Source organism: Pantherophis guttatus, chromosome 4, assembly GCF_059756535.1.
Source record: "Pantherophis guttatus breed Tessera chromosome 4, ASM5975653v1, whole genome shotgun sequence".
NCBI lineage: Eukaryota > Metazoa > Chordata > Lepidosauria > Squamata > Colubridae > Pantherophis > Pantherophis guttatus.
The window spans coordinates 7,377,017-7,404,447 of record NC_142066.1 but is presented as its reverse complement, the minus strand read 5'-3'; the positions used below and the strand labels follow the sequence as shown (position 1 = coordinate 7,404,447).

Below are 27,431 nucleotides of genomic sequence, written 5' to 3'. Positions count from 1 at the left end.
GACAATAGGAGAATTTAACAGAGTTGGAAGGGACCTTGTAGGTCATCTAGTCCAACTCTCCACCCATGCAGGAGACCCTACACCATTTCTGACAAATGGCAGTCCAGTCTCTTCTTGAGGGGTGTGATGCTAGTTCACCTCCTCGTGGTGCACCCTGGATAACACAGTAGTGTGAACCAAGTGACTAGCAACAAGTGAATTCTTCTACATTGAAGAATTGAGGACATCTTTGTAGAACTGCTGGCTCTCTATGGATAAACAACTATAAGTCCATGCATTTGCCATATGCTAAATAAATAAAATAAGGAGAATTTGAGTTCAGACAGAATTACGTAAAATGTATTATAGGTAGAAGTGGAACTCCATTGGGTCTTTTTAATGGTTTACTATTGGTCGGCTGTGAAATCAAATTCTGGTAGATAGGAGCGAAGACACAAATTACCAAATCTTCTATTTTTCATTCAGAAGAAGGGGGTCTATGATTTGGGTCTCTGCAGTAGTGGGTTGCAATTTCGGTCACTACCGGTTTGTTCGTGGGCGCAGAAACATTGCATGTGCAAAAACATCCAGGTGAGTGGACGGAGCCTCCCGCCACCACCACTACCAGTTCACCAGATCTGGGGGCAAACCGGTAGCAATTCACAACTGGGTCTCTGCCTGGATTCATGACTACTGCTAAAAATTCAGGTGGAAGCTATGACTTGGAAATCTTTTTGTCCAGTTCTGATTAACGTAACAACTGTCACCTTCCCTGGAATGGATTGCTACCGTGACTTCAGATAACAGATGAACAGAGTTTTAGGTTATCTAGTCCAACTCCCTCACCCAAGCAGGAGGCCCTACACCATTTCTGACAAATGGCAGTCCAATCTCTTCTTGAAGGCTTCCACTGATGAAGCTCCCACAACTTCCGAAGGCAACTTCTGTTCCGTTGGTGGATTGCTCTCACTGTCAGAAAATTTCTCCTTATTTCCAGGTTGAATCTCTCCTTGATCAGTTTCCATCCATTATTCCTTGTCTGGCCATCAGGTGCCTTGGAATAATAGCTTGACCCCCTCCTCCTCTCTGGGGCAGCCTCTCAAGTATTGGAACACAACTTGCGAGGGCTGCATGTGGCCCTCCTGGGCTCCCTTTTTGCTGGCAGAGGATTGCAGGAGGCTGTCGCAGCCAGAAACGGAGATCACAAGGGGTAGCATGCATGGGGCCCTCCTGGGCTCCATTTTCGCTGGCAGAGCATTGCAGGAGGCTGTCACGGCCGGAAACAGAGCTCAGGAGCCCATTTTCACTGGCAGAGCACTTAGGCCACTAAAGGGATCCCTGACAGGAATGATGTCAAACTGGCCATGCCCACCTCTGATGCAGCCCTCAAACACAACTCTGATGCGACTCTCAATTAAATCGAGTTTGACACCCCTGTCCTAGATAATATTGTGGATGTTATATAAGCTACTTAGTTATAGAACTTTAGGACCCTGGCATTCTTCTGGACAGGATTCCAGATTCCTTGTTGATTTGCAATACAAGATGCTTTCCTCTGATCATTGCAATATAATGCTCGGAGGAGAAGTGTGAGAACTTTGTATGGCTGTATTGGAGAAGTTGCACAAATACAATGGCTCAGACAATAAATGTTTTAATCCCCAAATCTTATACAGACAATTTGAATGTAGTAACAACAGATAATAAAAGAAAATCCATTCATGCAGTGTTTCTCAACTCCAAGAAGGGTGCACTACAGATTCCAGAATTCTGCAACTATCGTTGCTATTAATGATTATTCCAGAAGTTCATATACCTGGAATTTCCTCATGTTGGGCAACATTACTTTAATCCTTTCTTCTTATTAGCTGATCCTTGGTATTCAGCTCAGATCTCAACAGAATGTAGCATTTAGGGGAAAAGATATATGATATTACAATGAATTTTTGATCCCAAAATCTTACACGTACTAATCAACATTGTACCAGAAAGTAAAGGAATTGAATTCTTCAGTTCTTTCTTCTTACTAGCTGATCCTTGGTATTCATCTCAGGTCTCAATATAATGATGTAGCATTTAGGGAAAAAGATACAGCCCAGTAATCCAGCACTAGAAGCTAAGATGGAGAAGATCTCCACAGCCAACAAGGCTTTTCCCGTGGAGCTCAGGTAAGTTGGAACAAATAGCACCCAAACACTGCAAAATACCAGCATGCTAAAGGTAATGAATTTGGCTTCATTGAAGCTGTCCGGTAATCTGCGAGCACAGAAGGCCACAAAGAAGCTAGCAAGAGCCAGGAAGCCCATGTAGCCTAGGACACAGGAGAACATGACCAGAGAGCCTTCGTTACATTCATTGATGACGGCCTCGGTCACAGAATGCATGTTCAACTGTGGGAATGGAGGGGAAGATCCTAGCCAGATGGCACAAAGGCTAACTTGGATGAGAGAGAAGAAAAGGACAATGGAGGTTGCCATCCTTTTTCCCACCCACTTCTTCATATTGGAGCCTGGCCTGGTAGCCATGAAGGCTACAACCACAGTGAAGGTTTTGGCCAAGATGCAAGAAACAGCCACGGAGAAGATGATGCCAAAGGTTGGTTGTCGGAGAAGGCAAGTGACTTCACTGGGTTGACCAATGAACAGGAGAGGACACACAAAGCAGAAGTGGAGGGAGATAAGGAGAATGTAGGTGAGGTCCCGGTTGTTGGCTTTGACCAGAGGGGTATCTCTGTGCTTAAGAAATATTCCTAATATGAGAGCAGTGATCACCGATAATGAAATAGAAACGGAGGCCAAAGAAAACCCTAGACGTTCCTTGTAAGAAAGGAATGTTACAACTTTGTGGATGCAGTCATCTTTTCCTTTGGTTGGGTATTGGTCTTCTGGACATTTGAAGCATTTTTCCATATCTTTAAGACAGTTGGACAGAAAGGAAAGAAGGAAGAAAGAATTCAGGTCAATTTATGTATAGCACTTTGTCTCCCAAGCAGAGTTGTTGTAACATCCTGCATGTTTATGTGCACATGTATCTATACGTGTGTGTATATGTGTGTGTATATGTGTGTGTGTGTATATATATATATACATATATATATGTTTTCTCAGGTTTTCGCGGGTGTTTGTATGTAGGTCTTTGGTTATTCGGGTCTTCTCCCACGTAAAATTGAAGTGTCTTGGCGACGTTTTCGACGAAGTCTCATTCGTCTTGGCGACATTTCGACGAAGTCTCATTCGTCATCTTCAGGCTGGTGTTCTCGGCTTCGTGCTTCCAGGAGCAAATTTTGTTTCGTCGAAACATTGCCAAGACACTTCCAATTTTACGTGGGAGAAGACCCGAAGAAGACCTACATATATATATATAGTAAGGTAAAGGTTCCCCTCACACATATGTGCTAGTCCTTCCTGACTCTAGGGGGCAGTGTTCATCTCCATTTCAAAGCCGAAGAGCCAGTGCTGTCCGAAGACGTCTCCATGGTCATGTGGCCAGCATGACTAAATGCCAAAGGCGCACAGAATACTGTTACCTTCCCACCAAAGGTGGTCCCTATTTTTCTACTTCCATTTTTTACCTGCTTTCGAAGTGCTGAAGTTGGGACCAGTAACGGGAGCTCACCCTGTTATGCGGCACTAAGTATTTGAACCGCTAAACTGGTGACCTTCTGATCATGTTCTGTCCCAGCTACGGATCCCAAAGAACACAGCACACACAAACTCTGAACAGAACTTAGTTTACTCTAATAACACAGTTTTAGCAAATGCCAGCTGTTAATAAGCGTTCTTAACAGCCTGCCAGAATTCCACAGATAAGATAGTCAGAGTCTTACTGAAGTTGGCAGAAAGCCCAGAAACCAGGTTGCAGAGAAATCCCAAACACGATGATTAGCGAACTAAAGTTGTTTCCTGCAGCTTGTTGCAAGCTGCGTCCTTTCTTAAATACGCTAAGGGAGTGGCCAATTAGCCCCAAGCATTACTCTCAAGGAGACCTCCTCCTGAGGAACCACTCTTGCCTTTTGGCAGCTCTTTGTGCCCGTGCATTGAGAAGAGGCTTCTCCTTTTCATCGTCTGTACTTAAAGGAGCCTCTGGAGGTTCTGAAGTCCCTGACTGGATCCCTGCCTCTGGCACCATATCTTCTTCAGCCTCCTCGCTGTCCAACTCGAGCGCCGGTTGCACTGGCTGCTGGTGTAGCACCATACCAGCCTCCTCGTCGTCAGGTTCAGCAACAATATGCGGGCCACAACAGATCGATAAGCTCAGTGTCTTAGCCACTGAGCCACCACATCTCTTGTATATGTATGTGTATGTGTGTGTGTGTGTGTGTATGGATGGATGTGTGTGGGGGGGGTACGCATGTCTGTCTGTCTGTCTGTCTGTCTGTCTGTCTGTCTGTCTGTCTGTCTCTCTCTCTCTCTCTCTCTCTCTCTCTCTCTCTCTCAGTGTGTGTGTCAACTTGACCTCATGATTACGACATTCAGTAAGAAACAATTGTGAAAATTGTGAGTCCTACTCCCACCTTAGACAGAAAATCAGTTGGATGACCTTCACTCAGAGCCACCAAATGTAACATGGACTGCTTTGGATTTCACATAAGTAGAAGAAGATCCAAAGGTGCTTTTTCAGGAGGCAACTGGACTTTTTGGTTTTTCTTTGAAGATGCTTTGCTTCTCATCCAAGAAGCTTCTTCAGCTCTTCTTTAGCTTCTTGGATGAGAAGTGAGTGCCATATGATGGAGTGAGCTCCTGTCCTTGCCACAGCTTCTGCCAACCTAGAAGTTTGAAAGCATGCAAATGTGAGCAGATAAACAGGTACCACTTTCGTGAGAAAGTCACAGCACTCCTTGACAATATGCTGGCTATGTATTCAAGAGATGTCAGTTTCAGAGTTCTGGTTAGCTAACTGATGCAGCATCTTACATTACTGCTGTTAGATGAGAAACAAGAGACTGTTATAGCAATGGTTAATGTACCTGTTTTGCTTGAAATCTCCCCTTCAGGGCAAGGAACACAGTCATAGCAACAAAATTTTTCCCCTTCCTTCTTTTTCTTGTGTTTTCCACGATGGCACTGTTCATTACACACTGAAAGGGGACAGACCTAATATAAACAGAAAAGAAACTGGAATGAGAGAGATGCATTTAGGTATATCTATGTACAGATGGTCCTTGACTTACAACAGTTCATTTAATGACCATTCGAAGTTTACAACTGGATTGAAAAAAGTGATTTATGGCTGTTTTTCACACTTACAACCTTTGCAGATCCCTATGATCATGTGATCAAAATCCAGATCCTTGACAACGGTTCATATTTATGAGAATTTGGGGAGGGGGTGTTCCCATCTGCTCTAACTGAACTTCTTTTGTCTAGTTTAGGTGATATTTTTCCTTTATTTCCTTAATGACTTTGTTATTAATTGATCTATCTAGACCCGTACCAGTCGGGCTTCAGGCGGGGGTACAGCACAGAAACGGCATTGGTCACATTGGTGGATGATCTCTGGAGGGCTCGGGACAGGGGTTGCTCCTCTGTCCTAGTCCTATTAGATCTCTCAGCGGCTTTTGATACCATCGACCATGGTATCATGCTGCAGCGGTTGAGGGGGTTAGGAATAGGGGGCACCGTTTTGCGGTGGTTCTCCTCCTTCCTCTCCGACCGCTCGCAGTTTGTGTTGGCAGGGGGACAGAGGTCGACCTCGAGGCGTCTCACATGGGGGGTGCCGCAAGGGTCAGTCCTCTCGCCCCTCCTGTTCAATATTTATGTGAAGCCGCTGGGTGAGATCATCCGTGGTTTTGGGGTGAAGTGCCATCTGTACGCTGATGATACTCAGCTGTACATCTCCACCCCAGACCACCCCAACGATGCCCTTGATGTGATGTCTCGCTGCCTGGAGGCCGTGCGGGTCTGGATGGGGAAGAACTTGCTCAGACTCAACCCCTCCAAGACCGAGTGGCTGTGGCTTCCGGCGCCCCGATATAGTCAGCAGGTGCCATCGCTAACTATTGGGGGTGAATCTCTGCCCCCCACAGAGAGGGCTCGCAATCTGGGTGTCCTTCTGGATGCACGGCTGTCTTTAGAAGAGCATATGACGGCCGTGGCCAGGGGGGCCTTTTATCAGGTTCGCCTGATTCACCAGTTGCAGCCCTTTCTGGATCGGGAAGCCCTACACACGGTCACTCATGCCCTTGTTACTTCCCGGTTGGACTATTGTAATGCTCTCTACATGGGGCTCCCCTTGAAGAGCACTCGGAGGCTCCAACTGGTCCAGAATGCAGCCGCGCGGGTGGTTATGGGCGCAACTCGTTGTGCCCATGTGACACCCCTCCTGCGCGAGCTGCACTGGCTCCCAGTGGTCTTCCGGGTGCGATTCAAGGTGTTAGTTACCACCTTTAAAGCACTCCATGGCATAGGACCCGGGTACCTCCGAGACCGTCTTCTGCCACCAATAGCCTCCCACCGACCAGTCCGTTCCCACAGGGAGGGTCTCCTCAGGGTGCCGTCAACCAAGTTATGTCGACTGGCGGCGCCCAGAGGGAGGGCCTTCTCTGTGGGAGCCCCAGCCCTGTGGAACGAACTGCCCCCGGAAATTCGTAAGATCTCCGACCTCCGGGCGTTTCGCTGCGCACTGAAGACCCTGTTGTTCCGCCAGGCCGGACTAACAACACAATAGTTTTTAAATTGGGATATTTAAATTTATTGGGGTTTTAAATCTGAGCCACTTTATTTAATTATTTTAAATTTTATATTGTTGTTTTCTTTGTGTTTTTAAACAGGCTGTACACCGCCCTGAGTCCTTCGGGAGAAGGGCGGTATAGAAATAAAATTATTATTATTATTATTATTATTTGTCCCAAATGTGCTTGTTCATAAGACAACTATCAGCCCTGGAGCCATCTTGGAACATCTTCAGTGTTGCCACAGTGAGGCTGGACTGAGCTGTGGGAAAGAGAGGGGAGGAGTACAGATTGCTGAGGTGAATGTGTAGCCAAAATAACATTCTTTCTTCTGGGAACCAAGGACACTCTCACCAGGACCTGGAGGGGTATGGATGGGACACATACAGAATGGGGAGAGAGACCTGATTGGGGGCATGTGTTGGTTGTGTATGATGGGGGGAAGAACTTTGGACTTTGAACTGGGTAGGGAACTTCAGAGTTTGCCTTTTGAAAAAGCATCTTTGGGACAACCATATCCTGGATGACTGTGAATCTCCATAAAGCCTTAGTAACTCCTTATCTATCTCCTGAAGGAATCTTTTAGACAACATTCATGGCTACCCAGCCACTTTACATGCCTGCTTCATCTTTAGGTATGGAAGCTTCAGTCTAGTCTCACAAACTGTACTGATTCACTTTACAACCTTGAGAAAAATGTTGTAAAGTCAGCCACACAACTCAATAACTGCTTTGCATAACAGTGGGAATGTGATGGTTGTGTATGATGGGGGGGGAGAACTTTGGACTTTGAACTGGGTGGGGAAAACATGGGGAACTTCAGAGTCGGTTTTTACCAGCTGTGCCAATATGATATGCCTAATAAATCTCCACTTTGAGGAAACCTCTGGCTATGGAGTTTTGATTTCATTTGGGCTTTTACTTGAAACCCTGACAGCAACTGGACTTTGTTTTTGTTTGAAGACATTTTACTTCTCATTCAAGAAGCTTCTTTAAATCTTCAGTTAGAATTGAAGATGTTTCTTGGATGAGAAGCAAAACATCTCCCTTTTGAAAAAGCACCTTTGGGACAACAATATCCTGGATGGAAGAATAGAATAGAATAGAATAGAATAGAATAGAATAGAATAGAATAGAATAGAATAGAATAGAATAGAATAGAATAGAATAGAATAGAATAGAATAGAATAAGAGAGTTGGAAGGGACCTTGGAGGAAACCCTACACCACTTCAGACAAATGGTTATCCAAAATCTTCTTAAAAATTTCCAGTGTTGGGGCATTCACAACTTCTGCATGGATGACATGTGAATCTCCATAAAGACTTAGTAATTCCTGAAGGAATCTTTTAGACAACATTCCTGGCTACCCAGCTTCTTTGCATGCCTGCTTCATCTTTAGGTATGGCAGCTTCAGTCTAGCCTCACAAACTGCGGTGATTCACTTTACAACCTTGAGAAAAATGTTGTAAAGTCAGTCACACAACTCAATAACTGCTTTGCATAACAGTGGAAAATCTGGTACCAAATATGGTCATAAGTCAAAGAACTACCTGTATACAGAAATCATATTTTCAAAAAATGGTTGCATATGGTAATATTTGGAAAAATCTAGGTCCCAAGTCTATAAAATAAACAAAGCATCACATATTGCATTTGTACTTTAATTGAGGTAAAAATCAGATTTAGATAGGATTCTGCCAATGTTAATAAAAATAGAAAGATTGAGGTTTCACAAGAAACCTGATGTTCAGCCTCATGTTATTTTGGTTTGACTGTCAAGGTTTTGTAGTAAAGATAATAACAGTCCTATTATTTATTTTTATTTATTTATTTTTATTTTATTTTTCAATTTATATACCGCCCTTCTCCCTGAGGACTCAGGGCGGTGCACAGCCAGAATTAAAAACATGAAATACAAATATTAAAAAGAATTAAAATCTATATAAATTTGGCCCAAAATTTAAAAAACCACAAACCAATTAAACATTTAAAAATTTTAAAAAATTTCTTCCTAAGCCAGCCCGGCTTGCTGGAAAAAGTGGGTTTTAAGGGCACAGCGGAAGGCACTGAGGTCTTGGATTCTCCTTATCTCTGGGGGCAGCTGATTCCAGAGGGTAGGTGCCCCCACAGAGAAGGCTCTCCCTCTGGGGGTCACCAGCCTGCATTGTTTGTGTCAGGTATGCTTCCTTCAGTATCCAGGAAAGAAAACCCCAAACTCAAGCATTTTGAAGAATCTGGTACTTTTACTGAATATGAAAAGATTAACATCCCAGTGAAAAGCTGGAAGTGATCAAAACGCGCGAAATGCATCTACTAAGCTTCTTCCCCCCCTCGTGTTTATAGTTTCTCAGCCAATCTAAAGGTCTTCCAAAGGTCAGGTGGCAACACGTCTGGCAGCGTCATCCATCAGGAATGTCAGGACAGTTGGTCAGCCATCCCCTTCTGAAATGTAGTTTCGATTTCCCCGAAGTACCCTCCTACAAAGACAAACCCCCTCCTGCTCTCTTCCCCCCCTCTGCTCCATACCTAATCCCTCCCCGTTTCTTATGGCAGCTAAAGCAGGAAAGCTGATGCTGACAGTTTGGCTGATGGCACCCTGAGGAGGCCCTCTCTGTGGGAGCGCATGGGTCGCTGGGAGGGCGTCGGTGGCAGCAGGTGGTCTCAAAGATAGCTAGGCCCTATGCCATGGAGTGCTTTAAAGGTGATAACCAACACCTTGAAGCGCACCCGGAAGACCACTGGGAGCCAGTGCAGCTCACGCAGGAGCAGTGTTACATGGGAGCGCCATGCTGCTCCCATCACTACCCGCGCTGCTGCGTTCTGGACCAGCTGGAGCCTCCGGGTGCCCCTCAAGGGGAGCCCCATGTAGAGAGCATTGCAGTAGTCAAGGCGAGAGGTGACGAGGGTGTGAGTGACTGTGCACAGGGAATCCCGATCAAGAAAGGGCCGCAACTGGCGAATCAGGCGAACCTGATAAAAGGTCCCCCTAGTTACAGCCGTCAGATGTTCCTCCAAGGACAGCTGCCTATCCAGGAGGACTCCCAGATTGCGAGCCCTTTCTGTGGGGGCCAAGGACTCGCCCCAATACTCAGTGATGGAGTCACTATCCTATTATTTAGGATAATGTGTGAAAGCCATTGAGAAACCAAAATTGGGAACTGGGGGAAAGAGAAAGTAGAGGCAAGGAAGCAAGTGGAATAATATGGAGAAGTGAAGGAACACTTGCTTGAGGTCTTTCAAACATGGCAATGTTATATATGCTAAATCATATATATGTGATGTGAAATCAATGTTAGTGATGCATCTCGAAAACATGGGCTCTCTCAAGAAACCACAAGAATTCATACAGTACCTGTTTGAAAGCTCTATCCCACAAAATCATATCGTCACTGATGACAAATTCATCTTCTTGGGGGCCATTTGGATTGATCCATCCAATTTTCACCCTCTCAAAGGACCTGTTTGGAAAAATGACCATCTGCACAATGTCAAATCCACTTCTCATTAGTGCTGGATTCCCAGGAGGTGACGCGAGGCTGGCTCCAGGGGATTATAAATGCTTCGCTGGGTGAGGGTGATTTCACCACCGCCTTGGACCCGGCAATGTTGGTTAATTATCGTCCGGTCTCCAACCTTCATTTTGTGGTGAAGGTTGTCGAGAGTGTGATTGCGCAACAGCTTCCCCAGCACCTGGATGAAACGATGTATCTGGATCTGTTCCAGTCGGGCTTCAGGCCCAGGTACAGCACGGAAACAGCATTGGTCGCGTTGGTAGATGATCTCTGGAGGGCTCGGGACAGGGGGTGCTCCTCTGTCCTGGTCCTGTTAGACCTCTCAGCGGTCTTTTGATACCATCAACCATGGTATCATGCTGCACCGGTTGGAAGAGTTAGGAGTGGGGGGCACTGTACTACGGTGGTTCGCCTCCTTTCTCTCTGGCCGGTTGCAGTCTGTGTTGGCAGGTGGGAGAGGACATATGTGGGGTGCCACAAGGGTTGGTCCTCTCACCCCTTTTGTTCAACATTTATGTAAAGCCGCTGGGCGAGATCATCCATGGTTTCGGGGTGAAGTACCACCAGTACGCTGATGACACCCAGCTGTACATCTCCACCCCGGACGACCCCAACAATGCCCTTGAAGTGATGTCCCGATGCCTGGAGGCCGTGCGGATCTGGATGGGGAGGAACAGGCTCAGGCTCAACCGATCCAAGACCGAGTGGCTGTGGTTTCCGATGTCCCGATATAGTCAGATGACGCCATCGCTGACTATTGGGGGCGAATCGTTGGCCCCCACGGAGAGGGCTCGCAACTTGGGCGTCCTCCTGGATTCACGACTGTCTTTAGAAGAGCACTTGACGGCCATGACCGGGAGGATCTTTCATCAGGTTCGCCTGATTCGCCAGTTGCGTCCCTTTCTGGATCGGGACTCCCTACACACAGTCACTCATGCCCTCATCACCTCCTGCCTGGACTATTGTAATGCTCTCTACATGGGGCTCCCCTTGAGGAGCACCCGGAGGCTCCAACAGGCGCAGAGTGCGGCCGCGCGGGTGGTTATGGGAGCGACATGGCGCTCCCGTGTGACACCGGAGTCCTTCGGGAGTAGGGTGGTATACAAATCTAAATAATAATAATAATAATAATAATAATAATAATAATAATAATAATAATAATAATAGCTGAACTTCTTTTGTCTGGTTTAGGTGATATTTTTCCTTAACGAATTAGTTATTTGCCAAAATGTGCTTGTTCATAAGAAACTGTCAATGCAGGAGCCATTTTTGAATGTCTTCAGGGTTGCCACAGTGAGGCTGGATGGAGCTGTGGGAAAGAGAGGGGGAAGGGAGGGGGAGTATAGATAACTGAGGGGAACATTCTTTCTTCTGGGAACCAAGGACAGTCTCAAAAGCACCTGGAGAGGCATGGATGGGAGACATCCAGAATGGGGAGACAGATCTGATTGGGGAATGTGATGGTTGTGTATGATGCGGGGGGAAGAACTTTGGACTTTGAACTGGGTGGGGAAAACATGGGGAACTTCAGAGTCGGTTTTTACCAGCTGTGCCAATATGATATGCCTAATAAATCTCCACTTTGAGGAAACCTCTGGCTATGGAGTTTTGATTTCATTTGGGCTTTTACTTGAAACCCTGACAGCAACTGGACTTTGTTTTTGTTTGAAGACATTTTGCTTCTCATTCAAGAAGCTTCTTTAAATCTTCAGTTAGAATTGAAGATGTTTCTTGGATGAGAAGCAAAACATCTCCCTTTTGAAAAAGCACCTTTGGGACAACAATATCCTGGATGGAAGAATAGAATAGAATAGAATAGAATAGAATAGAATAGAATAGAATAGAATAGAATAGAATAGAATAGAATAGAATAGAATAGAATAGAATAGAATAGAATAAGAGAGTTGGAAGGGACCTTGGAGGAAACCCTACACCACTTCAGACAAATGGTTATCCAAAATCTTCTTAAAAATTTCCAGTGTTGGGGCATTCACAACTTCTGCATGGATGACATGTGAATCTCCATAAAGACTTAGTAATTCCTGAAGGAATCTTTTAGACAACATTCCTGGCTACCCAGCTTCTTTGCACGCCTGCTTCATCTTTAGGTATGGCAGCTTCAGTCTAGTCTCACAAACTGTGTGGTGATTCACTTTACAACCTTAACAAAAATGTTGTCAAGTCAGTCACACACAACTCAACAGCTGCTTCACATAATAATAATAATAATAATAATAATAATAATAATAATAATAATAATAATAATAATAATAATAATTTTATTTCTATACCGCCCTTCTCCCGAAGGACTCAGGGCGGTGTACAGCCAATTTAAAACACAGGACACAACAATGATTAAAAATTAAAATAATTAAATAGATTTGGCCGATTTAAAACCCCAAAAATTAAAATACCCCAATTTAAAATTATTATGTTGATAGCCCTGCCTGGCGGAACAACAGGGTCTTCAGTGCGCAGCGAAACACCCGGAGGTCGGAGATCTTACGTATTTCCGGGGGCAGTTCATTCCACAGGGCTGGGGCTCCCACAGAGAAGGCCCTCCCCCTGGGTGTCGCCAGCTGACATAACTTGGCTGATGGCACCCTGAGGAGACCCTCTCTGTGGGAACGGACTGGTTGGTGGGAGGCTATTGGTGGCAGAAGACGGTCTCGAAGGTACCCGGGTCCTATGCCATGGAGCGCTTTAAAGGTGGTAACCAACACCTTGAATTGCACCTGGAAGACCACTGGGAGCCAGTGCAGCTCACACAGGAGGGGTGTCACACGGGCACAACGAGTTGCGCCCATAACCACCCGCGTAGCAGCATTCTGGTCCAGTTGGAGCCCCCGAGTGCTCTTCAAGGGGAGCCCCATGTAGAGAGCATTACAATAGTCCAGCCGGGAGGTGACAAGGGCATGAGTGACCGTGCGCAAGGTGTCTCGGTCAGGAAAGGGCTGCAACTGGCGGATCAGTCAAACCTGATAAAAGGCCCCCCTGGCCACGGCCATCATATGCTCTTCTAAAGACAGCCGTGCGTCCAGGAGGACACCCAGATTGTGAGCCCTCTCTGTGGGGGGCAAAGATTCACCCCCAATAGTCAGCGATGGCACCTGCTGACTATATCGGGACGCCGGCAGCGGAACAGTGGAAAATCTGGTACCAAATATGGTCATAGGTCAAGAGCTACCTGTATACAGAAATCATAATATTTTGAAAAGTAGTATTTGCAAGAATCTAGGTCCCAAGCCTATAGGATAAACAAAGCATCACATTTTTCATTTGTACTTTAATTGAAGTACAAGTCAGATTTAGAGCCTGAGAAACAGCTTATGTCCCAGAGCAGTAACTAAGTAGAATTCTACTGTATAGTGCAATACTAAAAAGTATCAGGGGTTTTCAATTCAATTGTGTAGAATGTGAAGGTTGTGATTATTATTGTTGTTGTTGTTGTGGTGTATATCAGTGTATGATGTACACTGAAGGTGGCATTTAATTTTGTTGTACGAGGTGCAATGACAATAAAGTAAACTTAAACTTAGAGAGGATTCTGCAGATGCTAATAAAAACAGATAGGTTGAATTTCACTAGAATGAAAATAAGAGGGACAGATGTTCAGCCTTATGGCATTTTGGTCTGACTGTCCAGGTTTCGTAGTAAGGATAATAACAGTCCTATTATTTGGGGTGATGTGTATGAAAGCCACGGAGAAACCAAAATTGGGAACTGGGGAAAAGAGAAAGTACAGGCAAGGAAGCAAGTGGAATGATATGGAGAAGTGAAGGAACACTTGCCTGAAGTCTTTCAAACATGGCAATGTTACCTATGCTAAATCCAGACCTCATTTGATGTGAAATCAATGTCGGTGATCCAACTGGAGAACATGGGCTCTCTCAAAAAACCACAAGAATACATACCTGATTGAAAGCTCTAGGCCACAAAATCCTATTGTCACTGATGACAAATTCATCTTCTTGGGGTCCATTTGGATCTATCCATCCAATTTTCACCCTCTCGAAGGACCTGTTTGGAAAAATGACCATGTGCACAACGTCAAATCCACCTCTCATTTCCTTTTGCTCATTGAAGGACACTGTCTCACCAGCAGAATTGTTGAAAGAAACCCTTTGAAGATACGGATGGAGCTAATGGAAAGCCAAGAGGGAAAAAAAAGAAAAGCTTACAATATTTATTATTTATTTATTATTAAAATTTATATGCTGCCCTTCTCCCATAGGATTCGGGGTGGCTCACACAATAAAAACCACAACAATATAATACTAAAAACCAATCCGAATTTAAAATCCCCAAAGCTAAAAGCCTTATAAATGAACCCTTTCTTCATTTAGAAGAAAGAAAACAAAAGGGATGAATATTCATTTCTGCTTGCAGTTAGAATGACATAATTCTACTTCCCTAATTCCAGTCATTAATTCTGATTAAGAAATATTATGACCTCACAGACCTCAAATGAGCCTCAGGCTAATTTCTTCTCCATCACTTACCCAGAATAGAATAGAATAGATTGTGATTGGAACACAAGGAATTTGTCTTTGGTGCATATGCTCTCAGTGTACATAAAGAAAAAGTAAAATATATTCATCAATATATTCATATATATATATTTGTCAAGAATAATAAAATACAACACTTAGTGATAGTCATAGGATACTAATAAGTAATCTAATCATATTAGGAAACAATAAAAACAATATAAGTTGTAAAGATACAAGCAACATGGATATAGCCATAAGCATGAAGAAATAAGTCCTAGTAAGGATGAGGAGAAAAAGAATAGTAATACAGTCCTAGTAGTGAATTTGACAGTGTTGTGGGAATTAGCTGTTTAGCAGAGTGATGGCATTCAGGAAAAAGTTGTCCTTGTGCCTTGTTGTTCTGGTGTGCAGAGCCCTATAGCATTGTTTTGAGGGTAGAAGTTGAAACAATTTATGTCCAGGATGCGAAGAGTTTGTAGATATTTTCACAGTCCCCTTTTTGACTCATGCAGTATACAGGTCCTCAATGGAAGACAGGTTGGTAGCCATTGTTTTTTCTGCAGTTCTAATTATCCTCTGAAGTCTGTGTCTGTCTTGTTGGGTTGCAGAGCCAAACCAGACAGTTTAGAGGTGCAGATGACAGACTCAATAATTCCTCTGTAGAACTGAATCAGCAGCTCTTTGGGCAGTTTCAAAAAGTTGCCAGTTCTCCGAACTACTCAAAATTTCCGCTACTGGTTCTCCAGAACCTGTCAGAACCTGCTGGATTACACCCCTGGTCTGTGGTTAAGGGCTACTCATGGAAATAGCTGAAGAGAAAAAACCAATCTGAACATGGGCATAAAAGAGTTCCGTTGTTTTTACAATTACCTGCCAAGGTTGCAGCACAAAAGGTTCAGCAGTTTTCACCTTCCTGAAGGATCTCTGATGGGACTGAGACGACAACATGGCATTCAAAGCATGTGCTGCTGCATAAACACCGTTATAGATACTGTAGCTATGTACAGTGGTTCCCATCTCAAATAGAGGCCCGGGGAGGTCCTGTAATCTCTCTTTTCCAGTACACGTTTCATTCTTCTCTATTTCCATATCAGGATTTGGAAAAGTACAGTCAAATGCTCGCTCCCAAAACTCCTTCAGGAAGCCCTGACTTTTGGTCTTGGATGGTTTTATGCCTTCAAGAAACTTATTGAACCCTGGAAGATCTCTTGAGTGAAATGTAAAGGAAATGGCACCCTGGAAAAAATCCAGGTCCCAACTTCTTTGCAGGAAGGATAGTGTGAAATCAATGCCACTTGTCATGACCCATACTTTCATAAATGAATCTTTTAATTTATTTCTGGGGTCTTGTAGGAATAGAATGAATCTCAGCTGGACCAGCGTCACTGATTCTCCATAGAGGAGGAACACCTTGGTTTTGTGATCAGTTAAAGCTACATTGTTATATGAGGTTATTTCCATCATTTCTTCAAAGTTATCCAAACGGATGCGCTGTGGGATTTTTTGTCTGTAAGCTGTGCAAATGCCATTCTGGAAAAGCAAAGCTTCCAGAGTTTGTAGGAACTTCTGTCCATCGTCATTGTCATGAGTGAAGATCCCGATCCAGGTCCATCCAAAATGTTGAAGCAATTTAAGAATCCCCAAGTATTGTTTGGCTTCGTTGGAGACCATGGAATACAATGAAGGGACCAGAGTGGAATCAACCTTCCCAGGGACCAGTGCACCGTAGGTGAGCTACAAATATAATATATAGGTGAGTTACAAAAATAATTATGACTTTTAAAACCAGCAGACAGCTTCATCTCTGTATGTCTGATTTTGCTACCATTTTTTAAATAACTTATCAGTGCATAGAAAACCATGCAATATTTTTTGGCCAGATTAACAGAAGATTAACAGAATTGGAAGGGACTTCATAGTCAAGCAGGAGACCCTACACAATTTGTGATAAATGGTAGTCCAATCTCTTCTTGAAAGTCTCAAGTGATGAAGCTCCCACAATTTCCGAAGGCAACAATCATAAACCAATCCATTACTATCTACTTAGAGACTAACAACCTACTCTCTAACAAACAATTTGGCTTTAGAAAAACAATTGTCCTACAATCTGCAACTATTACACTGCAAAAACATATGGACTTCAAAACTCAACCAGGGTAAATCAATAGATGCAATTTATATAGACTTCTGTAAAGCCTTCAAATCAGTGGTACACAACAAGCTACTTCTAAGACTAAAATCTTATGGCATTTCCGGATTCCTGCATAAACTGGAATAGCTGCATTTCTATCAAACAGACAGCAAGTAGTCAAATTAGGGAACGCCTTATCTAACCCTGCACCTCTTAAGAGCGGTGTCCCCCAAGGCAGAGTTTTAGGACCCACACTCTTTATACTTTATATAAATGACCTTTGTGATCATATTATAAGCAACTGCGTTCTTTTTGTGGATGATGTAAAACTATTCAACACCATTGACAGTGCTGCTACTCTACAATAAGACCTTGACTATGATAAGGTTGACTTGATAATGTCTATAGAGTGAATTCTTGGGTGGCAAGGCAAAGGCAACTGCCTAGAGATGTGGTGATATATTTTACAGATAGAAGAATAAGAAATGACATCTTACAAAAGTCATTTGTTTCTACTATTCAAGTGGATGGAAGAGAGATTGGGATCTACAAAGAGTTGCCACCTAAGATGCTAAGAGATAGAAAAGACTTTGGATTTTTGGTGACTGAATTAAAGAAACAACAAATTCCATTTAGATGGGACACTCCAGTTGGCATAATATTGAGGTATCAAGGAGAGAGATATCGATTAAACACTCTTCAAAAAGCGGAAGAATTCTATTTTAATGTTTTTAAATCTGGTGCAGCATCTCCACGTACTTCTTCGGTGTTAGCCATAGTGGAGGGTGAGAAAGAGAAGCAATTTGAACAAGAGCTTGAAGAGCAGAGGAAGCAGATGGAGATGGAGGCAATGGAGACCCAAGGAGCAACAGAGTTTTTTTTAGATAAACCCCTGTTGGATCTTCCCTTAGAGGCTTTAGCTGAACCACCTAAAAATACAAGAGAAGTGGCAGCGGATCTTGACCTGATGTTGCACAGTGCTAAAGACCAGCATATAACTCGAGCAGTTTACAAGCAATTTCTAGAGAAACAACAACATCAGAGCTCTAAGCTACCACAAGATAAACAGGGAGTCAATGGTAAAGCACAAAAATTCGAAGCCATGGGAGGAGCTAAGCCGAAGACTACTAGTCTGGAACAGCAACTTCAGCAAATGCTCTTATCGCTTCAGGAAACTACAAATGACAATTAAGTTTTTATCTTGGAATGTGAACGGATTGAACTCACCACAGAAAAGGAGGAAGATATTTCATTATTTGAGACGATTTAATAATGATGTTATTTGTTTACAGGAAACTCATATTAGAATACAAGATCAAAAATATTTGATAAATTCTAGATTAGGAACACAGTTTATAGCTTCAAATTTGGAGAAAAAGAATGGTGTAGTGATTTATACAAATAAAAGACTGCCAACAAAAATTATAGAAGCAGATGATTGTGGAAGATATATAGCAATAGAACTTCTTACAGATAATGGTCCAATTTTGGTGACTGGAATTTATGCTCCTAACCAGCAGCAAGAAAACTTTTATAAATTATTGCATTCTAAAATACTACAATGGGACTATAGATCTATCCTACTTATGGGAGATTGGAATGGAGTAATAGATCCTAAAATAGATAAGAAGAGCTTGGCAAAATCATGTGTCAAACTATCACAGTTTTTTTTTTTTTTTTTTTTTTATGAAAGAAGATTTGGAATTGAAAGATATATGGAGAGTGCATAACCCAAAAGAATTGGACTTTACTTTTTTTCCAGATAGACACAGATCCTTCTCTAGGATTGATTTTATCTTACTTACAGTCGATTTACTCTCAAAAACAAAGAAAACAAAGATATTTCCGAGGACTTTATCTGACCACAGCCCGGTATGGATAGAAATAGAAATGGGAAAGAATGAGAGAAGATCTTGGAGAGTAAATGAAAATTTGTTTAGATATGAAAAGAATGTAAATGAACTTAAAAAACAAATGAAGGAATTTTTTGAAATGAACTTGAATAAGGGTACCCCATTGAAATTGTTTGGGATGCGAGCAAGGCGTATATGCGGGGGTTACTGATTTATATGAATTCTAAACATAAATCAAATCGACAAAGAAAAAGATTAGAATTGGAAGGGGAGATAAAGAAAAAAGAGCAGTTGCTTATAAAAAATCCAACAGATGAAAAATTACAAGGAGTTATAAAACTTTTGAAAGATCAATTCCATATGCTCACAGCGGAACAAGCAGCAACTAACTTACAATTTGTGAAACACAATACATTTTGTAATGCCAATAAACCAGGCAGATGGTTGGCTTACACATTGAGGAAACAGCAGAGTACTCGGACTATTGGGAGTATTGAGTATAGAGGGAAGGAAGTATTTCAACAAAGACTAATTAAAGAAGCCTTCTTAGATTATTATACCAAACTTTATGCTAAAGATGATATACATAATGAACTTATAAATAAATACTTAGAAGAAAAGAGAGTTATAAAAATTTCTAATGATCAAAAGGAAAGAACGAGTTTACCAATAACAGCTGAGGAGATTATTGTTGCTATTAAACAACTGAAAACAGCTAAAGCTCCAGGAACAGATGGTTTAACTGCGGTGTACTATAAAACTTTACAAGCAGAAATGATTGAACATCTTAAAGACTTATTTTGTAGCATACAACAAGGGGGAAAAATACCCCCTTCATGGAAATCAGCTTTTGTCTCTCTGATACCGAAAGAGGAGGCAGGCTCTACAAAACCGGAAAATTTTGGACCAATATTTCTCCTGAATATGGATTATAAAATTTTTGCGAAAGTATTAGCCAACAGATTAATGCCAGTTATTCAAGAGGTGATTCATCATGATCAAGCAGGATTTATAGAAGGCAGATATATGAAGGATAATGTGAGGCAAATTATAGACTTATAGTCTATAATTGAGAAGAATAAACAGATCTCTGCAGTGCTGGTGTTTCTGGATGCGGAGAAGGCCTTTGATCGAGTGAATTGGAACTTTCTATTAAAGACTTTAAAAAAGATGGACTTTGGGGATCAGTTTGTACAGGCGGTTTCAGCAATTTATCAAGAACAAACAGCACAAATTATTATTAATGGAAGCTTAACTACAAATTTTAGTATAGAAAAAGGCACAAGACAAGGTTGTCCGTTATCCCCGTTGTTGTTTATTCTAACTTTAGAAGTCTTGTTGAATACAATACGGGACTCAAGCACTTTGAAGGGAATAGTGATAAGGCAAGAAGATTACAGAACAAGGGCATTTGCAGATGATCTGGTTGTTACCCTAACACAGCCGATGGAATCAATAATTCAGATGAAAGACTTTATAGAAGAATATGGTATGGTATCAGGATTTAGACTGAATCAGAAAAAAACCAAGATGATAGTTAAAAATATGACAGTTGATCAAAAGAAGGAACTGGAAAGGAAGGCAGGCTTTGAAATAGTATCAAAGGTGAGATATCTAGGAGTTCAAGTTGCAGATTCAAATATAAAACTGTTTCAAAATAATTATGAGGTGTTGTGGCGAAAGGTACAAAAGGATATGGAAACCTGGAAAAAACTGCAGCTGTCTTTACTTGGAAGAATAGCAGCAGTTAAAACGAATGTTCTGCCTAGATTTTTATTTTTGTTTCAAATGATTCCAGTGCTTAAGAGTGATAAATACTTGATGGAATGGCAAAAAAGAAGTGAATAAGTTTGTTTGGAATGAGAAAAAGCCAAGAGTTAAATTGAAAATTATGCAAGATATTCGTGAAAGGGGTGGTCTTAAACTTCCAAACCTGCGATTGTATTATGAAGCTGCAGTGTTTACACAAGCAAGTGATTGGTTTGGAAGGACAAAGACTGGAATATTGAATATAGAAAGTCATGATCTTGAATTTGGTTGGCATGCATATTTATTTTATGAAAACAAGGTGGATAAAGTATTTAATAGCCATATACTTAGAAGCTCCTTGATGAGAGTATGGAAGAAGCACCGACTCAAATGGGATTATAAAATACCATTGTGGTTGGACCTTGGTCACATTATACGGAATATAAATATAAAGTAACTCTGGGGGGTTTTATACAAAGAAGTACTTTTTAATGATGGGGGCAGATGGCAACTAAAGACATTGAACACACTGTTGGAAGAAGGGATTAATTTAACTTGGTTACAGTATAATCAACTTCAATTGAGATGGAGAGAAGATCAAAAAACTGGTTTAATGTTGCATGAAGAAGAATTGGTTAGACAGATAAAAGAGAAAGGCCCAATGCATATTAAGAGGGTTCATAATGTTTTGTTAGAAAGAGACTCAGAAAATGAATTGGTTAAAGATTGTATGATAAAATGGGCGCAAAATTTTGCAGAACCAGTTATGATGGAAACGTGGGAAAAAATATGGGTTCAGAATGTTAAGTTCACACAGTCGCAGAATTTGAGGGAAAATTTTTATAAAATGTTTTATAGGTGGCATTTAGATCCTAAGAAACTGTCATGCATGTATCCTAATGTTCAACTGAAATGTTGGAGATGTGATTGCTTAGATGCTACATATTATCATATATGGTGGACATGCAAGAAAGCAAAGGCTTTTTGGATAAAAATTTGGTGGGTTATGCAAAATGTCTTGAAGAAAAAAATTCAATTTTCTCCTCAATTGTTTTTACTGGGTATAGTTAAGGGTTTTTCAGTGGGTGAAACAAAATTGATATTGTATATGGTGACAGCAGCTAGGTTACTGATTGGTCAATATTGGAAAAGGGATGATATGCCTACAATTCAAGAATGGACTTTGAAGATGGCCAGCTTTGCAGAAATAGCGAAGATATCAGCATACTTAAAAGACCGGACTCAAGAGACTTATGTATGGGAATGGAAGAAATGGATAGATTATGTGCAGAATAAATATCAAACTAGGAAGTACCAAATAGCCTTTAGCTAAATGTTGTGTAGAAATGTATAATTTATAGGGGGCAAAATAGCTTATTGTTATGTAGAAATGTATAGTGCACAGGGGGGAGAATAGAGGGGTGGTAATATATGATATAATATAATGTGGATGGATTTCACCTTGGGGAAGTCATGGGGAGAGGGGAGGGTTTGGGGGGGTTAGGGAGGGATGTGGGGGGAAATGGGGGAAAAATTGATATTTGTAAAACTTTTTCAATAAAAAAAAAAAGACCTTGACTATGTGTCAGAATGATCAAACAATTGGCAACTCCAAATCTCAACCAATGCTCTTTTTAACACATTGGCATAAAAAATCCGGAACACAAAATACAAACTGGACGGAAGTGACCTAACAGACGACCCTCACTCTGTTAAAGACCTTGGAGTACTCATCTCAGATGATCTAAGTGCCAGAGCTCACTGTAACAGCATTGCTAAAAAAGCATTAAGAGTTATTAACTTAATATTGCATAGCTTCATCTCTGGTGATATTGAACTGCAAACTAGGGCATACAAAACTTTTGCCAGATCAATTCTTGAATACAGCTCATCTGTCTGGAACCCGCACTACATATTGGACATTAATACAATTGAGCAAGTCCAGAGATATTTCACAAGAAGAGTCCTCCACTCCTCTACTCACATCACATTACTGTACCTTATGCCACCAGACTCAAAATTTTGGGCTTAGATAACTTAAAACTTCACCGTCTTCGGTCTGACCTAAGCATAGTACATAAAATCATCTGCTACAATGTCCTACCTGTCAATGAATAGTTCAGCTTCAATCAAAACAATACCAGAGCACACAATAGATAGAAACTCATAGTAAACTGGGACTTCCTGTTTGCTGCTGGCCGCCGCCAGACGTTCCTTTGGGATCGTCAGCTTCCACTGCCTGTCAGAGCCGCCTTCACAACGGAACGGCGGCTCGAAAAAACTCCGTTCCCATGAGGAAACGGAGATAGAGCCGGCAGGGGTGGGTAGAACTCTCTGCAGAGTCCCAAAAGTTTTTCTTTTACTTTTGGGATGGAGCGGATGAGATGCCCCATATCCCCAGCCGTTGCTCCGGGCTTTGGGAGACCTCTGCTAATGCAGAGCCAGGCGTCAAAAGCAAGCTTGCGAATTTGACAGATTACTCAAAGAAAATGTGAGCTGGACCTGTAATACTGAAGCGCAAGTATTTTACTTATCTTTTAAAAATTACTTAAGAGAATAGAGGAAGAGAAAGAGGAAAAAAGTTTCTTTTTAAAATGGCGTCTGCCGTGGCTGGAGAAGAGTTTGAGAGGGAAAGTTCTTCCGTTTTTTATTATTACAATGTAGCGGAATAAATACCACTGGCTACATTTGTAGACAAAACTCCGCTCCTGTTTTTGTTTTTCTCTTTTTTCCCTGGAGGCTTGAGTGTTGCTGGCTGGAAGTCTTTTGTCTTGTTTTTTTTTTTTCTTCTTCTAACAAAGCCTGCTTAGGCGGAAACATGGCACTGAGGCTTGTGAAGTCAGACAAACAAATAGGTGGGGGGGATTCCCCCACTAAGAATTTAAAGCAACATGTTTTAACTCTTCAGTCCCAGAAACCTGATTTTAATATAATAGAATTTCTCTTAGAGGAGATTGAAAGAAGGGATGAGATTGTGAATCAGCAACTTGAAAAATTTAAGCAGGAAATTAAGGAATTGGTGAAATCCAAGTTTGACTTTTTGCAGCAAAAAATTTTAAAATTGCCAGAATTCATGATTCGGTTGGATACAAATACTAATTTACTAGAGTCAAAAATGGATGAAATTCAAGATAAATTGGACAATAGAATTCAAAAAATTGAAAATGATTTGTTAAATATTCAGGATTATAGTTCAGAAGAAAAATTTAAAATGGATGCTGACCAAAAGTCTGGTAATGTAGAATATCTGGAACAGAGGATTCAAAAAGAGGTTCTAAAGATACAATATAATTTCACAGAATATGCAATAAGACTTAGAGGTTTGCAGGAAAATAACAGAGATGACTTAAGGAAAATATCTTCTGAATTTCTAGCTGGGATTTTAAAGATTCAACCTGAGGAAGTGTTTTGTAGGATTGACAGAGCTTATCGAATAAACTCTTGGACTGCCAAGCAAAGGCAATTGCCTAGAGATGTGGTAATCTATTTTTCAGATAAAGAAATTAGGAATAAAATTGTGCAAAATTCCTTCAATTCTAATTTGCAATTGTATGGAAGAAAGATTTGGATTTACAAGGAACTCCCACCTAAGATACTAATGGAAAGGAAGAAATTTGGCTTTCTGGTGTCTGAGTTAAAAAGGAGAAATATTCAATTCCGGTGGGACGTCCCAGTTGGTATTATATTGAGATATCAAGGAGAAAGATACCAGTTAAATACTGTTGAAAGGGCGGAAGAATTTTATCAAAATAGGTTGAAAATGAATTTAACGTCTTCAGATATAATACAGGATAAGCAGAAGGAGCTGGAACTAAAGACAGAGACTGTACCAGATAAATTGCCTTTGGATTTATCGGATACCCCAGCTGGATTATCTACAAATTTGAGAGAAGTGCCATCTGATTTTAATGTGATGACTTATCAAGGCAAGGACAAGCATGGAAACCAATTAGAGGATATACAAGGGATAAAAAAGAAATGCGAGACACAAAAAATTAGGATGGAGGTCAAACCCACAAAAAGAAAACAAAAAAAGAAATAGGTTGTACAAAAATAGAAATTTCTAACCCAAGCAACAGTGAAGCCAGTGATTTTAAAATATGAATGATTATGTGAAAACATAGAGGAGGCGACATATTGGTCAATATCATCCTGAGGATAGTGGCAGATCTCTGCATTGCCGTAATTTTGGGACATGGAAAGAGCCTCAAATTGATGGTTTTGAATTATCTACTTTGAAACTTCTTTTTGTGTTGATAAATATATTATAATTATCTTGAATTATAAGGCAAGAGAATCACATTGGGACATGCAGAAGATCGGGTTGTTACCCAATACGATGATGGAAATTAATAATCCTGATGAAACCCACAATTATTATTATATGGAATACAATTATAATGTCACTCGGGTGGTTGTTTTTACTTTTATATATATAAGAAGATGTTTACTACTGATGGGGGCAGATATGATTGGAGATCTTGAATAAACTGTTGCATCCGCAAGCTATGTCACCCTATTATGGATGTTGGTTTTAACAATCCAGTGGAAAGACTTCAAGAAGATATTATATGGACTATAAATTTAAAGTTATTGTCTTTTCTTTTTTTATTTAGATATAATGGAATATATATATATATATATTTTTAAGTAGTGTGGGCAGTGAATTAAAGATATCAAGAATTGTTGTGTATGGTAAATTTGTAAGACAGTGGGTGAATAAGCTAGCTACAGACTGATTAGTTTAAGAAAAGGGATTTTTAAGTGATACATTTAGGGGAGTGGAGGAAATGGATAGAGTGGAATAAATGTTAAATTAGATTTTATGGGGAGCCCGCTTTGAAATGTTATTAAAGTAGGACTTATTGTATAGTTTTAAAGTGGAAGGTGGTTTTGATTTGTTGCAATAATGCATAGATATAAAACACTATTATGCTAAATTAGAGTTATTTTATAATAGTTATAGTATAATGTGTTTTTTTTTTTTTTTTCTCTTCTTCTTTTCTGAAATGTATGGATAAAGGGGGATTTATAATACTTTTAGTAAGTAAAGGTCAGTATTTTGAGGAGGGAGTAAGTAATCTGTTATGAATTAGGGTTTTTTTTTGTTACGAAGAAGTCACAGGGGGGGAAGGGTGGGGAGGGGGGGTTAGGGAGGGGGGGGAGGGGGGGGGAAAAGGGGGAAAAATTTGTATTTGAAAACCTTTTCAATAAAAAAAAAAAAAGAAACTCATAGTAAACTGATCAAAACTAGACTGCAGAAAATACGAGGTCTGTAAGGGGCATGCATAAGCACACCAGCGTGCCTACCGTCTCTGTCTAATGTTTTATTTTTTTCGTATCCTTTTCATGTATTTATAATTATGTTTACACTTGTATCTGTCATAAAATACATGCTTGATGAAAATAATAATAATAATAATAATAACAATAACAACAACAACAACAACAACAACAACAACAACAACAACAACAACAACAATTTCTGTTCCATTGGTGGATTGTTCTCAGTCAGAAAGTTGTCTGGCCTTCTGGTGCTTTGGAAAATAGACTGATTCCCTCCTCTCTGTGGTAGCCCCTCAAATATTGGAAGACTGCTATCATGTCTCCCCTGGTCCTTCTCTTCACTAGACTAGCCATGCCCACTTCCTGCAACCATTCATCTTAAGTTTTAGTCTCCGGTCCCCTAATCATCCTGGTTGCTCTTCTCTGCACTTTTTCTAGAGTCTCAACATCTTTTTTATAGTGTGTTGACCATAACTGGATGCAGTTAATTAGCCTTTCAATTAGTCTTTCCTCCTTTTAGAATCACCAGGAGTTTAACATGAGAAAAAAATACATAATTTCCATGTTTTATAATGCAAGACCCCTACCTGTGGAATCTTGTAGAGACCAAGGATATCTGCCATGTAAAAAGAGGTATCAGAACCAAGTCCTCCAATGATGGCTATCAGGTTCTTCTGTCTAGTACATTTGTAGTTGAGAAGAAAGCTCCTTGATTTGAAGAGCAGGTCCAAGGTGGTCCGATAAGTCATCTTTGCATCATAGTAGCTGTCGTAGATATGGAATCCAAGCGTAACATTAGGCAAGATCTGGGGATCCTCATTGATCTCCTTCACAGCAAAGGCCACGGCAAGGGCATGCTGGTAGAACTTTGTAACCATACTGAAAATAGAAGTGCATTTTTTTTCCAAACATGTGCAGAAATCAAGCTTCCAATGTTTACAAAGCTACAAAGCAACCTCAGCCAGCATCCTATTCATGTGTACAAAAACACTCTTTTACTTGAAGTTTTTTCTAAACTCAATTACATAAGCCCACCTAGTTTTTAAACTGTGATTTGCAATAAAAAAACTTGAGAGATTGAAATCAGTTAAATGCAACACTATAAGAAATATTAATTTTTTAATTGAATTGAATTTTTAATTGTAATTGTATTTCTTTTTTAAAAAAGAAAAAACATAGTTCACTATTCAGAATTATTTGGTAAGAGGGGTTGTTGTATATATTCAATCAATTGATCAATACATTTAAAAGTTTAGCATAGAAGCCATTAAAGGGGGAAAAAAATGAAGAAGGGCTGGAGCACAGGGGCCACAAGGACAAAAACACAATTGTTATTTTTGCAAGAAGACAAGGAAAGGTTGAATAGAAAGTTCTGTTACATAAAATATAGCATTATAATTGATGAAGCTTCTTGCAGAAGAAGCAAAATATCTTAGGACATAGAATAATAGAGTTGGAAGGAACCTCATAGGTCTTCCACTCCAACCTCCTGCTTGAGTAGGAGATCCTATATCTGTCTGCGGAGATTTTCAGTCATCAGGGTCATGGTTGTCCCAATGATGCTTTTTCAAGAGGCAATTGGATTTTCTGGTTTTTCTTTAAAGACGTTTCACTTCTCATCAAAAGAAGCTTCTTCAGCTCTGAGAAGCAAATCATCTTCAAAGAAGGAACAGAAAGTCCATTTACAATACCTCTTGAAAAAGCACCTTTGGGAGACCCTATATTATTTCAGACATATGGTTCTCCAGTCTCTTTTT

The 27,431-nt window shown here is 40.9% G+C and overlaps 1 protein-coding gene across 1 annotated transcript; it reads right to left on the bottom strand.

The window, feature by feature from the left end:
• Positions 1-1,610: 1,610 nt before the first annotated feature.
• Positions 1,611-26,552, bottom strand: LOC117657450 (vomeronasal type-2 receptor 26-like). The gene is made up of 5 exons (XM_087891729.1): positions 26,262-26,552; positions 15,526-16,389; positions 14,077-14,304; positions 4,946-5,072; positions 1,611-2,890 (listed from the first exon to the last, which is right to left on the bottom strand). Exons 1-5 carry the CDS (start codon positions 26,550-26,552, stop codon positions 1,989-1,991), a joined length of 2,412 nt encoding a protein of 803 aa, XP_087747855.1. The 3' UTR covers positions 1,611-1,988.
• Positions 26,553-27,431: the final 879 nt, after the last annotated feature.

Excerpts from the sequence above, each read along its gene's own strand:
- LOC117657450 (XM_087891729.1), bottom strand. The coding sequence starts at position 26,552 with ATGGTTACAAAGTTCTACCAGCATGCCCTTGCCGTGGCCTTTGCTGTG. Across the intron at positions 5,073-14,076 it reads GGCCTAGAGCTTTCAATCAG|GTCTGTCCCCTTTCAGTGTG; the intron begins GTATGTATTCTT and ends TGTTTATATTAG. Across the intron at positions 2,891-4,945 it reads GGAGATTTCAAGCAAAACAG|ATATGGAAAAATGCTTCAAA; the intron begins GTACATTAACCA and ends ACTGTCTTAAAG.